The following is a 14,253-nucleotide window of genomic DNA, read 5'->3' as shown; positions in this document are numbered from 1 at the left end:
TGTCTATTTCATGCTTTGAAAACGAGAGTTGTGAATTCTGGATTATTTTCTCTTTAGGGTTGGCTTTCCAGGGGTCCTGGGGTAGGGGCTGGCATAGGGCCACTTTTTCCCCGCTTTCCCTGCCCATGTGCTGCTTTCTGTCTCCTGGGCCCACTGCTGAGCAGCTAGCTTGTCTCAAGGTAAAGGAACAAAATAAATCTCCAGACCTCTCCTTGCCACATGGCGAAAGTAAAGGGTCCAGTAGCGTCCCCTGGCCTGGATGTCGCGCAGCTCTCCAAACGGGGGCTTCCTCTGGTGCCTTCTCTGTGGGTGAGGCCCGCCTGGGGTTGCTCTGCTCGGGGGTCTCGCCGGCTTGGGGGGGAGCTGACAGCCGGCTGAGACCTGGCGGTCCCTGTGGCCCTTGGCCGGGACAGCTGACCTCCCTCCAGGAGGCCTCGCTCCCAGGCAGGCTGGCCTGGCCTGCCCCCGAGGTGGGTGACAGTGGACGCTGGCCAGCCCACGCTCGAGGGGCGGGCACACCCCTTCCACCTCCCGGCGGGAGGAGCCGTGAGCCCGCGCCGCCCGGCCAGCCGTGCTGGCGCCGCTGCTTTCGGTCTTTCCTGCGTGTAGCGAGTGCATCCCTGTCAAGGCGTACCTACGTATAAACAGATGAGTTTTTACCGAGCAAAAGCGGGGCGTTGTCTGTCCCATGTGCTCCAGTGACCGGTTCCTGAGACCCTGGGGTGTCAAAGAGAAGGAGCTTATGGCTAAGCCGGACGCCCGAGGTGAGCCGGCCCGTTGGCCTCGAGTCTGAGGAGGTCAGGGCTTTTGTGGCTTCAAACAGGGGAAAGTGAAGCGGTTCCTGCTACAATAGCAAGTATACGCAAGGGTTGGGATTCATCTAGAATAACCGCCCCAGTGGGAAGTACAAACAGGGGTGGAGACCAGCTGAGTGAGTTTCAGTCATTTCAGGATTAACTTCGGCTAGTCTGTAATGGACTAGAAAGACAGAAAAAGCACTGCTAGGACAACTCGGAAATCACGAGCAGTTCCTCCTTGACTCTCGGGTGCAGAGTCAGGGCACTCACATAGAAACGGTGCTCTGCCTTCACGAGGGCAGCAGGCCTCGCTGGAGATGGAGGCAGAGCTCCTCCCGTCTCGCTGCCCGGTGTCTCCAGCTCTGCCCCTCCTCCTGCAGCAGAGAAGCGTTTGCACTCAAGCGCCTGAACTCACTTCCAGCTGACCCACGAGGAGAAGGAGTCAACTCCCAGAAGTGAAATTACTGGAGAGGTGGAGTCAGAGCGGCTCCGAGGGCAGAGGCGGAGGCTGTGTTCCCAAGCACGATGCTTCACGGGGAAATTCTCTTGTGTTGCAGGGATTCACCGGAGCGCCGACACTTTGCGCGTGTTTCTTCTGATCTGTGGCCTACGACAAGTGAAGGACCCTCTCTACCTGGTCGACGCCTTCTCAGGTACAGCGTTTCTGGAAGTCCCCTTCCTCCTCCATTTGCAGGAGCCCATTGGGGACCGTCCCTGGGGACCCCCCTGCAGGGCTCGACTTGTGTCTTCTTGTTCTTTCACCCAGAAAAACGCTTCTAAATAAGTCAGCCGAGGTCTGAAAAGACCAGAGAAATAACTGATGGCATGAATAGCCCTGGGTGGTGACTTCGCTTTAACTTTCTATTGGCCGGTCCTTTTGGGATGGGAGAAAATCATCAAAATGTCCAACAATTACAAAGCCAAGATGCTTTTATTCAAAAATATTTTACTTATGCCAAGTGGTGTGATGCGCTTAGAGTTTTTTTTTGTTATTTATTTATTTTTATTGACTTTGTAATAATATTACATTAAAAATATATATGTGAGGTCCCATTCAACCCCACCCCCCCACCCCCCCTCTCCCCCCCAACAACACTCGTTAAAAATATGGAACGCTTCACGAATTTGCGTGTCATCCTTGCGCAGGGACCATGCTAATCTTCTCTGTATCGTTCCAATTTTAGTATATGTGCTGCCGAAGCGAACACATCTTAGAGTTTTTTTTACACTGCTTAAGTTAATCTGTGTACTCTTCAGTATCTTCTAAAGTTGATATTGCCTTGTGGTACAATAGTCCTACTCATCTGATAAGTTAGGAATCTGGATAATGTGTGGCATTCTAGAGTTATCACTTACTTAAAAGCATAACATTCCAACTATGTACATTTTAAATATAAATTGACTAGTATTATGATCAAAAGCAAAATGATGTGCAAAATCTGTATTAGACGTGTGGTTTTGGCTGTGACTTGAAGCTATTTTTATTTCTTTTTTTCCTTTTTCCTCCTCAAGAATGGCATCAAGAAGAGCCCAGTGTTTACCTGGTAATTGTGGGTCCTGAAGTAAGTTGATGTGCCATAAGCTTTGTCTCATCTCCATTTTCTTCCTTATGCTATTTATGTACTTTCTAAAATTAGTTTACATTACTTTTATAACCAAATAATTAATTTTTCTTTTTAAGTAAAGTCTGCCTTTTTAAAAACAGACCCTGTTTAACGATCTTCAGGGTTATAAATATATACGTTTATTGCTACAAAGTATAACTAATAAGTTCTTATGGAAACACAGGAGTCATGTAAAGTGAATTCACCCTCGGCTGCTCTTGGTCCCCAGTTGCTAGGGAAGCCACCTCTGGATCTGGGAATTCCTGGGATGGGAATGGCGTGTCTTCTTCCCGGTGACCCAGGACCACCCCTGAGAGTTCATATGCTAATGAGACGTCAGGGCGGGGCAGCCTCACCTGCAGCTCAGGGCGGGGCAGCCTCACCTGCAGCTCATGGCGGGGCTGGCCTCACCGCAGAGACCAGCAGGTGTTTGGTGCGGGGTTTCCAGCCCCTCCTGCCAGCCCCCTCGGGTGGGCACCTCTGGGCAGGGGAGGGGGCTACAGACCGGCTCGGCCACGTGGCCCTTCAGTCGTGCCTACGTAACGGGACCCCATATAAACCTGGGGGCTGGTGGGAGCCTCCACGATTGATCACGCGCCTCTCTCTGCCGGGAGCCTGACGCGGTCCCACTCCGCATGCAGGGGACGCGGAAGCCCGCGTCTGTCCCGCTCCTGCGCCACGCCCTGTGCGCCTCTTCTTGGGGCCTCTTATTTGAATCCTTTCACTCTATTACAGTAATTACTATACTTGTTACAGAGAGCGCTTCAGTGAGTTCTGCGGGTTGGTTAGTGAAGCGCGAGCCTGCGGGGGTGGTGGGGACCCCTGGATTTGCAGCCGGCTGGTCGGCAGTGTCGGCGGTGGGCCCTGCCCTTGTGGGGGACGGCCCCGGACCTGGGGGTCTGGCCTGACCCCGGTGGAGTCGGAACCAGGTGGAGGAAGGGACTCAGTCCTTGCGGGGTGTCAAGAGCCTCTGTGGAAGGAGATGGCAGAAGCTTTAGCAAACCGTTACACACGTCAAGCGGGAGCCGACAGCCAGACACAAGGCACACTTTATTTGTGGCCCATGTTGTTTTTGAAAATCTCTTAAATTACTCAAGAAATAATTACAGGGCTATTTCTTCAACCCAGCCCCAGATTGCACAGTGCCTTGCATTTAGGAGCCGCGATCCATGAAAAATAAGCATATTTAAACTCTAGAAGCACGCGGGAAACTGAGATGGGATGAAGGATGCGGAGACGCCGCCTCCATTCTGGGCTCGCTGTGGTGCGCTGGCTCGTCCCCTCAGCCAGTGTGGATCCGGTGCCTGCTCTGCTCCACTCGCAGGTCCCGGCATCCAGAATTCAGAGAATCTGGACGGTGACCTGGTGACACCATGAAGGTGAGCTTGCATCGCTCCAAGCAGTGTTGAAAACGGGGAATGCTCAGTGTCCACGCTGCGCGGCTCGGCGGCCACAGTGCCCCTTCTTCACTGTTCTCTTCCAGAACTGCGCTGTCTGCAGGGTGAGCGGACTCGCCACCCACACGACGATTTCCCTGGCTTCTGGGTCCCCTTTGGCCCAGCAGGGACAGCTGCGTCTGTGAGCGCCAGGTGAGCGCATGAGCAGCTGTAACACTCGCGTCCTGTGAGGGCGGTGCCCCACGGAGAGCCGCTGGGGTTGAACACAGCTCCTCGGGGCATGTCTGCGCTGAATTCTTCCTCCTGCGGCTTTCCAGACCCTTAGTGACCATGAAGGAAGCAGGGAGGGTCGCGCGCTCTGCTGTGTGTGGATCGGACTGTGCGCCTGTTGGTCCCAGGCTGTGTTCCCGGGGGGGAGGGCGTCGCAAGCAGGAACTTTCAAGGTGCCCCGTGGTTAGGGGGTGGGCTTTAGTCCAGATTACGGGCGCTTCTCTAAGCGGAGAGAGGAGCCACGGGAGCTGCCCGAAGCCAGAAACCAGAGAGGAAAGGGGAGGTGCTGCCACCGAAAGCCAGGGAAAAGCCCTGCTGCCATCGAAAGCCACGAAAAAGCCCAGGATCGGGGGTCGCAGGCAGCCAGCCCAGAGCGCCGCCATCACCAGGAGGAAGCAGCGCCTCGCTGACGCCGCCAAACCGTGAGCCACTAAGTGCCCGTGTTTAAGCCAAACCCACTGCACGTGTTTAGCTAGGGAGGAAAAACTCAGCATTCTTAAAGGGCCTTTGGAAATAATATGTTCCCTAGGAAGAGGCCACCCACGCCGATAAAAGCACGAGGGTCTAGAATCTGCACGACCATGTGGGCTTGTGGAGAATGAATACCCCTGAATCCACACTGGGCGGTACTGGTCTCCCACACCCACCCACATGTGTGCAAACACGCAGCACACACGTGTACATGCACATGTGTGCAGTACTAACATGTATGCACACGTGCACATACACAATGCACACACACAATTACATGCCCCACACATGCATGCAAACACACACACATACTCAAGGTGGGTGTTCAGCTGATTCCCGGTGCACTAATTAACATTAAGTCTTGTGCAATAAAGTTATTATCACCCTCTTCAATTTCCTCTCCTTCCTTCTGGTGGAAGGACACGGTAGAAGGAACGTTCCGGTTTGCTGCAGCTCTCACCCATGCCCCTTGTGAGCCAGGAGAGAGGGCTTGGGCACGACAGCAGCGCGAGTGAGGGCTGAATAGTGTGGGTTTCTTGCTCACTGCTTTAACTTTATAGTCATATTCTATTTTTAGTGAGTGCTATCGGCTTTCCAATTATGAAAATTTCCTTTAAAAATGCACTGAATTGACTTCAAGAAAAATATTAAGCAAGCAGTCATCCAGATGGTACGCAGCTATGACAAATCGTGAAAGTGAACGCAAATAGCTGAAGTTTGGGAAACAGTTTTATCAAGTATCAGCGTGCATGGGGGAAGAAATGCTGAAAAGAACACCCAGAGGAGAGGAGCATTGGGAACCGCTGAACTGGAGATGATCCGACTCCTCTGTTGACTTTTACTGCATCGTGTTTCCTTTCAAGAAGACCTGCAGGCAGGTGGTGATCTTGGAAACATACCAGTAGCAATAAATACGCTTAAGAGGCCTTTTTCTAGAAAACGCGGGCCTGGGAGGCATTTAAACTGGCAGCAGATGAGCGGAAAGGGGGGGCAGCAGCGCTTTTCCTGGGTTTATCCCTAACCATGAGGGCAGCTCAGCACCTCAGTGCCTGCAGGTGAGGGAGGCAAGCCCCTGGACGCAGCCATCTTTCAGGAGAGACCCCGTTTTGGATTGTTTTGTTGTTTCTTCCACAATGAAAAGATTAGCAGTGATTTACACTTCCTGAGGATATATGCCTTTTCTGCCTTTTTTTTTGTGTGTGTGACTGCAGCAGTCTTACATTTAAAATTCAAAAAAGGAAACAACTGCATTCCAAAACAGCTAAATATGCAGGTCTGAAAAATGAAGCCCATTCATCTCCTTCAGCATCCTGGAGATTAAGCCCCTGTCCGCTCAGCTGTATGATAAGGTGGCAAACACGCTGCACCACTGACATTGCAGGACAGTTGCCCATAAAACCAGACCTGACGCTGGGCTCCAGCTTCATTTTCTCACAGGTTGTCCTTGTCATCTGGCAGAGCAGTTGTCTGAGCAACCCAGAGATAGAGATGAAAAAATTACACAACTCTAAGAGCACTGAGTGAACTGGAAACGTGGTACCTCTAAGTCACATTCATGCTGTGCCGCCAAAGCTGGGTCCGTGACAGCCGCTGGTGGGGCGAGAGCAGGCGTGGCCACAAACTCCAGGTGGGGGTCTCCGGTCCACTTTCCAGCAACCCAAGGACGGCTTTTCAAAGTGGCACTTACTATGGCAGAAATGTCGTCGTCTGAAGATTCTTCTTTCGGTGGAAGACGATAGATTTTGCCTTAACTTTCCTGTCCCTAATACCCTCTTTGTTGCCCCACAACACGAGGGGGATGTTTTCACACACTCGTGCCAATCTCTGTGCCCGTTAGGCACATTCTTGTAAGTAGCTCCACGCGGCGTCAGACGCTAACACGGCGCCCTGGCTTGGTGGAGAGAGCCTCTCCCAGCCCTCTGAACCCCTCCCGGGCGTAGAATTCAGTAGGCCTCTCTTGTATGGGACACAGGGGTGGACCTCGGCACCCAAGCGGCTACATCCTACTTCTCAAATTCACCGGTCAACTGGAGTTTTGCAAAAGTAGTTTTTCCAGTATCCCCAATCACCAGCCAATACCAGTTTAAACCCAACTTGGGATTCTCCTGCGGTAGCTGTGATGATTTTTCCAGACACGTCCCTGTGCTCCCATCTGCCTGGGTGGAAAGACTTCTACCCTTGGCTTTTGAGGCTCATCATCTCTGTCTAAATTTTGTTTGCCTACTTCAGAAAGACCGGTGAGGGAAGGAAAGATTTCTCTTCCTGCTCAGAGGTGGAAGCCACCAGGGGCGGGTGGGGGCACGGGAGGCCCTGGTGAGCTGTGGAGCGGCCTGGGGGGGGGACAGCTCTGCTGCAGATTTTTGCTGTTCAGAAATGTGGACCCGATGTGACGACTTTTCCAAGAGAAGCCACAAGTCCAGGGCTGGGGCATGTTCCTCAATGTGTGTCTGAGATGTTATTTTAAAGTGGAAGCTAAATAAACACACGTGACGTGCACGTAGGCGCTGTTGGCCTTGCAGGCGTGTAAGATACACCGCCTTTTTTCCCAATGTCTAGAGGGAACGAGTCCCCGAGTGGCTCTGAGCGGGGCTTGTCCTGACTCGGCCTGATGACCCCCCAGGACCGGGCAGTGGACGGTGGTCTGGAGATGGGCTCGGGCAAGGCAGGTGTGCGGGCAGGGAGGGGGTTGACCCTTTAGCTCTAGCGGTTTCCAGGGGCCCCAGCTCCCGTTTCCAGGCTCTTCTCATCCACCTGCTGTGCACCCCGAGCCCCTGGAGCAGCTCCGGAGCAGGGGGGCAAAGAGCACAAATGACGCTCTAAGGCGAGAAAACAGAAGCTAAGAAGAGCGAGTGCTGCTGTCTCGGCTCTGGGACCACAGGCGCAAAGCCATGGGTGAGGCCTGCCTCCATCGCCTCGTTGTCATAAATTATTATTATTAATTCTAAAGTGCCTTTTCCCCAGGGCGCTTTGCTATCTATAATTAAAACTCGGCTAGAAATGGGGAAATGCACCTGCTGGTGGCAAACGCGTCGCTTGGCAGGCCCCGGCGTGGGTGTCGGGCGTGGCGGTGCATTCCCACTCGGTCGCGGTGCTCCTGGCGCCAGCGCAGCGCGGGCTTCGGACTCAGTCTGTCGGCAGCAGCGCAGCGTCTGGGCCCGCGAGGATCCGCGCGCAGAAGGGGCTTGGGACCCTGCTTGGCATCCGCCTCTTCCAAGGTCTCCACCCGATTCAGGGAAGCAGCGACCACCGCCACGAACCCCTGCCGTCATCTCGGCAGACAGGGTCGTGCGCGGCGAGTTTGTAGGCATCCACCTGCTGGCCGTGCCCTGCGGGCAGCTCACCCCCCCGCGGGCCGCACCTGGTTCCTCTCGACACCGGCGTCATCAGGTTCCGTTGATTTCCTACCCATCACCAGCTGGCTCATCGCCCACTCCCGAAGGCACGGCTCGCCTGCTTCCCCCGCGGCGATTCAAGCCACCGACTGTTGTCACTGCACGTGGCGTGGAGAGGAGATGCCTGCGCGGCGGAAGCCACCGCAGCACTCTGCAGAGTGACATAGTGTTCACGCACACATGCACACACACACTCAGCAGAGGGCATGCACTCTGGCTTTTTAGGTGTTTGTTCTACGCCATGCTTTGCTCTGCTCTTTGAGTCCTTGTCATCCCAGAAAAAAATCTTGCTTTTATCTGGAAATTGAGCTCATGACTCACTGCGTTATCTACGGCATGACCGACACTGGCTTGCACCGCACTGAATGGTGAGTGTGAGTGTGTGAGCATGTGCGGGTGAGTGTGCATGGGTAAGCGTGTAGGTGTGCATGGGTGGGCAAGTGTGCATGTGTGTGTGAGTGCATGGGTGGGAGTGTATGTGTGTGAGTGTGTGTGAGTGTGCGTGTGTGGGAGTGTATGTTTGAGTGTGTGTGTGTGAGCGTGCATGGGTGGGAGTGTCTGTGGGTGTGTGTGGCAATGTATGTGCATGCACGTGTGTGTAAGCATGTGTGTAAGTGTGTGTGTGTAAGCATGTGTGTGTACCAGGCCCCACAGTGTCCTTCTCCTCCACGGCCGCTGCCCTCCCGTGACCGCGGCTCTCTCCCCGGACGGGGCCCTCCCAGAGGTGCGTCTCCTGACCACTTACTTTGAACCCCTTCCCCCCATCAGAATTCTAAAGTGTCCAGAAAAACTCAATTTTGAATCAAGGACTCAATTTAACATCCCTCCTGGATTCAGAACCTGGGGGAGACAGAGTGATTTTACAAGCGAGTTTTAATGTTTACTACAATGTTATGGGTTAATAGTCCAACGCCTTGGAAGGGGACTTGAGAAGCGGGCGAGAGGTCAGATCTCGGGACCCGCTAAAATCCGTATTTTAACGCATATCTCATGTAACGGGTTAGACGCCCCGAATAACGAGTGTTTACATCTGGTGTGAGTTCTTCACCAGGAGCGAGTAACTGTAGCACATTCTTCTTAGTCCATTCACTCTGTTCTAACTGCACAGCTTCCCGCTGAGTGAACCCTTTAGGTATAAACCGCATACTTTGCAGGGCTGTGGCTCTGCCGGGTCCCGCGCAGTGCTCTGGGCACACGATTGCATTGCCTGGGCCGTTGCCGTGTCTTGAGGGAGAGCCTGGGTATCAGTAGGGCCTGAGGTGTGCCAGCCGCAGCTCCCTCTTGCCCGATTCTCTGCGCAGCACCCTCTCACAGAGAAAGGCTCCAAGGGGCCACCCAGCCCGGCACGGGTCCTCGGCTGCAAGCAAAGACGCTGCCTCTGGCCAACCTCAGCGAAAGGAAATTTACCAGGAGGGAGCAAGAGCTCACCAGGGGGACTGCTGGGAAGGCTGGAAATGAGGCTTGGCTTTGGGTAAGAACCAGGAAAGCCGCTGGCCAGGGGAGCGGAGCCGGGTGTGGGAGAAGTGGGCGCCGCGCCAGTGCCGGGCCCGTGGCGCGGGAAGATCCCCTGCTGGGGTGCCCTCCTGCCGGGATGCCCTCCTGCCGGGGTGCCCTCCCGCCCTTTCAGAAGGGGAGGACTGATTTCTCCAGGCTGTGTCCCTGGGAAGAGGCGACTCCCTCACAGAGGCTGGGGTCAGAGCAGGAGGGAAATGGACGCGAGGAGCCCGAGAACAGAATCAGCGCTCACGGCGCACTCAGGTCGCCTTTTGCTTTCAGTAAAGTCAGCACGAAAGACCCGACACCCGTAGATAAAGTAACGGGAGGCTCTGCCCCTTCTCCTGGTTTGGCCTCTGGCCTTTAATCTGTGCTTTTCCTGCCGGGCGGTGGGGAAAATGCTCTCAGCAGAGAAGAAGCCCCCGGCCGGGGGACGGCGGTGACCGGGCCGGTGCTGGGTGGGCCTTCGTGGAAACGCCCGGGCTCGGGGAGGAGCCCGTGAGCAGAGCCGCACGGGAGGAGCCCGCCCTGCTCACGTCCTCGTCCGCCTGTTAAGGACCGCTTGTTGCGGCTGCTGCGGCCCGGGCACACGGACCTGTCGGGAGCAGGCCAGACGCAGCCCTGCCCTCACGGAGCTGGCCGCCAAGGCAGGAGGACGACGGGCGGCAGTGCCAGCTGCAGGTGCACACGCGGTCAGGCCTGCGGCCAGGAGCATGGCCGGCGCGTCCTCGCTCTCCCACCCGCGTGTGGCACGGCAGAGGGAACGGTCCAGGTTAGGTTGCCTAAGGAGTGGTTGCTATTGGTGTGTCTTGTGGCACTTCTCAGCAAGTACCTTCTAGAAAGATGGCCTCCACCGCTGGCCGCTGGCCGCCCATCTGGCCTCTGGACCGCAGTGCATCAGCTGTGTCCTGAACAGGGCGGCTCTGTGCGGCCGTCCAGTCAGGCGGGAACCGGCGTGGACGCTGCGGCCAGCTACCTGGGCGCACATTTGTTTCTCTTTCTGTGCCTCGGTTTCCCCGTCTGTAAAACAGGACGAAATGCACGACTACTGGACAGAGCTTAGGGGCTGCCTGGCCCCTCTGTCGCTTGCTGAGTGTCAACGAGAAGATCTCTTCGTGCTGGCATCTCCTTGGCCTGTGCACTGGCTACAGGATGGTTTGCGTTCGGCTTTGGTTTTTTATTGAGGCTTTTTTGATCCTTCAGTTATACCATTTCAGCAAAGCACATGGTTTCTGCTTGCAGGGAGCTCTTGTGTGGGTGCAGTTTCTGGTGCTTGGTAAGGTGCAAATGTGGTGGGAACATTTGGTTTGGGTGTGACAGCTTAATGGCTTCTCGTGATAACTTTTTATAACAAAGATTATTTTCCTTAAGCCTGGATGCTGAAACAATGTATTTTGTTAGAAAATAAGTAAGCCTCAAAGTAGGAAATGAGAATTCTCTTTGCTGCTTGCAATGGTTTTGCTTTTTAAAATTCCATAACCTGCGCTTCCATTAAGTAAAAATATCCGCCCTTCTTTTTTCTTTATCTTCTGTTTTGTTCTACTCGACTTCACGGAGAGATTTGAAAATGAACTGATGTGGAAAGTAAATCCGGGAAAGTTCAACACCGTTCGTACTTTTTGACTTGAAAGTTGTAGTTAGAACTTCAGTTAAATTTTAGTTCAGATGTCAGATACTTCAGGAGTCTTATAACATTTGATTTTTTTCTTTGATGAATTGTTTTTCCCTTGAGGTGAGAGCAGCAGGGCGGTAATAAAATTAAAAACAAAGAGGAGCTTCCCTCTGAAAATGATTATCACAAGTAAAATAGTAATTGGCAAATTAAAAGGTAGAGCCCAAAGAAGGCTTTCATTCCGTGGTTGACTTTTACATTAGAAGATCTCAGGATCATAGTGTAATTCAACTGTTTAGGATAATTTGAGCCAAAAAAAAAAAAAAAGAGAGTGAGAAATGAAGAAGGAAACAGTAGGTCAGCTGGGAATATTCATTTAGCAGATATTGCCAAGCCCCGACCTGCACGCGAGGCCTTGGGCGGCCCGGCGGGGAGGGGTGAAGGGAGCAGAGGCGCACGTGCACAGGTGGACACGTGCAGGTGCTCTGATGGGAAGGAGGTGTTTCTTCTCGCTGGATGATCTGGGACCGTGTCTCGGGGAGGTGGCATTTGCCGGGCTTTGGAGGATCGGAGGTTTCGGGGCCAGAGGGGACCTTCCTGGCAGAGGGAAGGGCATAACCTCGGGGATAGCGGGGATTAGGTGGGTAAATTAGGGGTAGGTGGCCTTCCAGAATTGATGTTATTGGATGAAATCCTTCTAGCAGGAACCGGGAGGCAGAAAAGGATGGTTTGTTGAAAGCAGGCCCTGAGCCCGATAGGGTTTGAACCCTGGCCCAGCCCTGGACTGGCTGTGTGACCCTGGCAGAATTATACAACCTCTCTGAGCTTTGGGGACCTGTGTAAGCTGGAGGTAATGCCAGCAGGACTGTTGTGAGAAATGAGCCTCGGCCCAGTGTGTCGCCAATAAATATGAGCAATGAACAACCACAACCATAAACAGCAAATTCCGTGTGTCTCTTAAAGACATTCCCAGGGATTTTCAAATTTCCTTATGCCTCCAGATTTGTTCTGTTTGGCGTCAAGGTGATGAGTGATTCGGGGATATAAGTAAGCGCCCCATTCCCAGCCTCTGGACACGCCCGCGTCACGTTGCCCGGCCAGAAGAGACGGAAATGAAGGGTCAGGAAGCACGGAGTCATCCTGGCCGGCCTTTTACCCCCCGGACGGCGGCACATTCTTCACACCGCCCGGGTGTGTAACTCCTAATTCCTCCCGGTGAAGTGTGAATGAGAATGGAGACCGAACCGGGCTTCACTCCTTGCCCGCCAGGTGTGGAGTGAGAATGAGATGCAAACAGGAGGAAAGGCGTTCCCCTTCGCCACGTCCAGGGGGCAAGGGCAGGACGCGAGAGGCGCGCTTCCTGATGTGAGAGCGCTTTCAGCCATCTGAGTTTATTTATGTTTTCCCCATTTATTTATTTATTTATTTTACACTTTTTAAAATTAAAGTTAAAAAACACAAAAAACTTAAGAGGTTCCCATATAACCCACTCCTCACCCCCCCACCCCATCATTTTGCAAATTATATTTTTCTGCAGATGTATACATCACATAAAAAATGTTACATTAAAAAACCTAAGAGGTTCCCGTATTCCCCCACCCCACTCCTCCCACACCGACAACCTCCCCCATCATTGTGGCACACTCTTTGCCCTCGGCGAACACATTTTAGGGCACTGCTACACTGCATGGATAATAGCTTACCCTGTAGCTCACACTCATACCCAGTCCATTCAGTGGGTTATGGCAGGATATATAAAGTCCAGCATCTGACCCTGCAAAATCATTCAGGACAACTCCAAGTCCCCAAAATGCCCCCACATCACACCTCATCTTCCCTCTCCCTGCCCTCGGCAGCTACTGTAGCCTCTGTCTTCACAGCAGTGATACAGTTTCTTCTGTTACTAGTCACAGTAGTTTTATACTAGAATATTAAATTGCATTCGTGGTTAAGAGTTACGAGTGGAGGCACCTCGAGGTTGCAGCCCTGGCCTGGGTGGTCCCGGGGAGGGGTCTGCAGCCAAGGGAAGCAGACGTGGGCGGCATGTACAGCACCCTCCAGCCAGAGGCTCCAGGACTGGGGCTGGGGGAGGTCGCCGGGCAAGGGGCTCGTGGTCCCTGGGGGCTTGTGGTCCCTGGGGTAGCCCTGCCTGAGAAGCGGTCGTCACGCGTGTGGGAGTCTCGTGAGGTCTGGTGCTCAGGAGCGTGGGGCTTCCTCCGTGAGCGTGTCCAGCGCGCCCAGCACGCCCTCTTCCTCTGATCCCGCAGCGTTCGAAGCGTGTCCCGTGGCACTGCTGCTGGCAAAGTACACGTCCGAGATTAAGCGTGGCGGTGACTTTGCTTTGCAGGGCAATCTCTTGCTCCCGTTCTTTCTAGAAGGTCCTTGGTATCTGGCTCTTTTCTTCTACAGCTCAATGGCCCAGTTCCAAGCCATTGACTCTCATTTTCCAGACGAGGACGCTGAGGGCAAGAGGGCAATGAGTGTGCCCAAAGTCACCTGGCCAGGGGGTGGGTCCTGGCACCCAAGGTCCCCTGGCATGGGGTGTAGACCCTGGCACTGTAGGTCACCTGGCATGGAAGTGGATTGTGGCGCCTGAAGTCACCTGGCCAGGAGTGGGCCCTCATGCCCAAGTTCACCTGGCATGGGGGGGTGGACCCTGGCACCCACAGTCACTTGGCACAGGGGTGGGGGCCCTTGCGGTCTCTCTCTAGAGCCCATACTCAGGCTTCAGCCCTCTCTTTCTGACCTCTCTATGTCTTGCATAAGAGTTTGTTGAAAATTATATAGTGATGCATGGAAAAAATACAATGAACATAACTTATGGACTGTAGTTACCAGCAATATTGTAAAATTCTTGCATCAGTGTCAAAGAAGGTACTGTGTCGACGCTGAGGGTCGTAACAGGGGAGTATGGGATAGTTTCTTTTGGACTAAGGAAAGTGTTCAAAGGTTTCCGAGGTGATGATTGCACAACTCTGATGGAAGGGAGAGCCCCTGAGTGTGCACTTTGGATGGAATGGACGAGGCATGGGGCTGCTGACCGCAGTGAGCCACGAGGTGGAAGGTGGACCGGTCAACAGTGCAAACATGAGAGCGTTCACTCGTGAGCTGTAACAAATGTGCAGTACTAATGCAGTGTTAATAATAAGGGGTGTGTGGAATAGAGACACCAAGTGTACGCTGTGGGCCGTAGTCAGTGGACATAGTCTGACTGTG

At 53.7% G+C, this 14,253-nt stretch overlaps 1 protein-coding gene and 1 non-coding gene across 3 annotated transcripts in view; one reads left to right on the top strand and one right to left on the bottom strand.

Moving 5' to 3' along the window:
- The window catches only part of GLT1D1 (glycosyltransferase 1 domain containing 1), a 120,877-nt gene that overhangs the window by 67,856 nt on the left and 38,768 nt on the right, over positions 1-14,253 (top strand). For both annotated transcript variants that reach the window (XM_058281215.2, XM_058281214.2), the window contains exons 7-8: positions 1,355-1,450; positions 2,310-2,359. In XM_058281215.2, the coding sequence (XP_058137198.1) occupies positions 1,355-1,450; positions 2,310-2,359 (146 nt within the window). The remainder of the gene's footprint in view (positions 1-1,354; positions 1,451-2,309; positions 2,360-14,253) is intronic.
- LOC111766835 (U6 spliceosomal RNA) lies at positions 1,899-2,005 on the bottom strand. Its single transcript, XR_002798789.1, has one exon. It is a non-coding gene; the product is annotated as a U6 spliceosomal RNA (small nuclear RNA).

The sequence above is a fragment of the Dasypus novemcinctus genome, chromosome 19 (assembly GCF_030445035.2).
Source record: "Dasypus novemcinctus isolate mDasNov1 chromosome 19, mDasNov1.1.hap2, whole genome shotgun sequence".
Taxonomy (NCBI): domain Eukaryota; kingdom Metazoa; phylum Chordata; class Mammalia; order Cingulata; family Dasypodidae; genus Dasypus; species Dasypus novemcinctus.
Note: the sequence above shows the minus strand (reverse complement) of the source record. Positions and strands in the feature narration are given on the sequence as shown.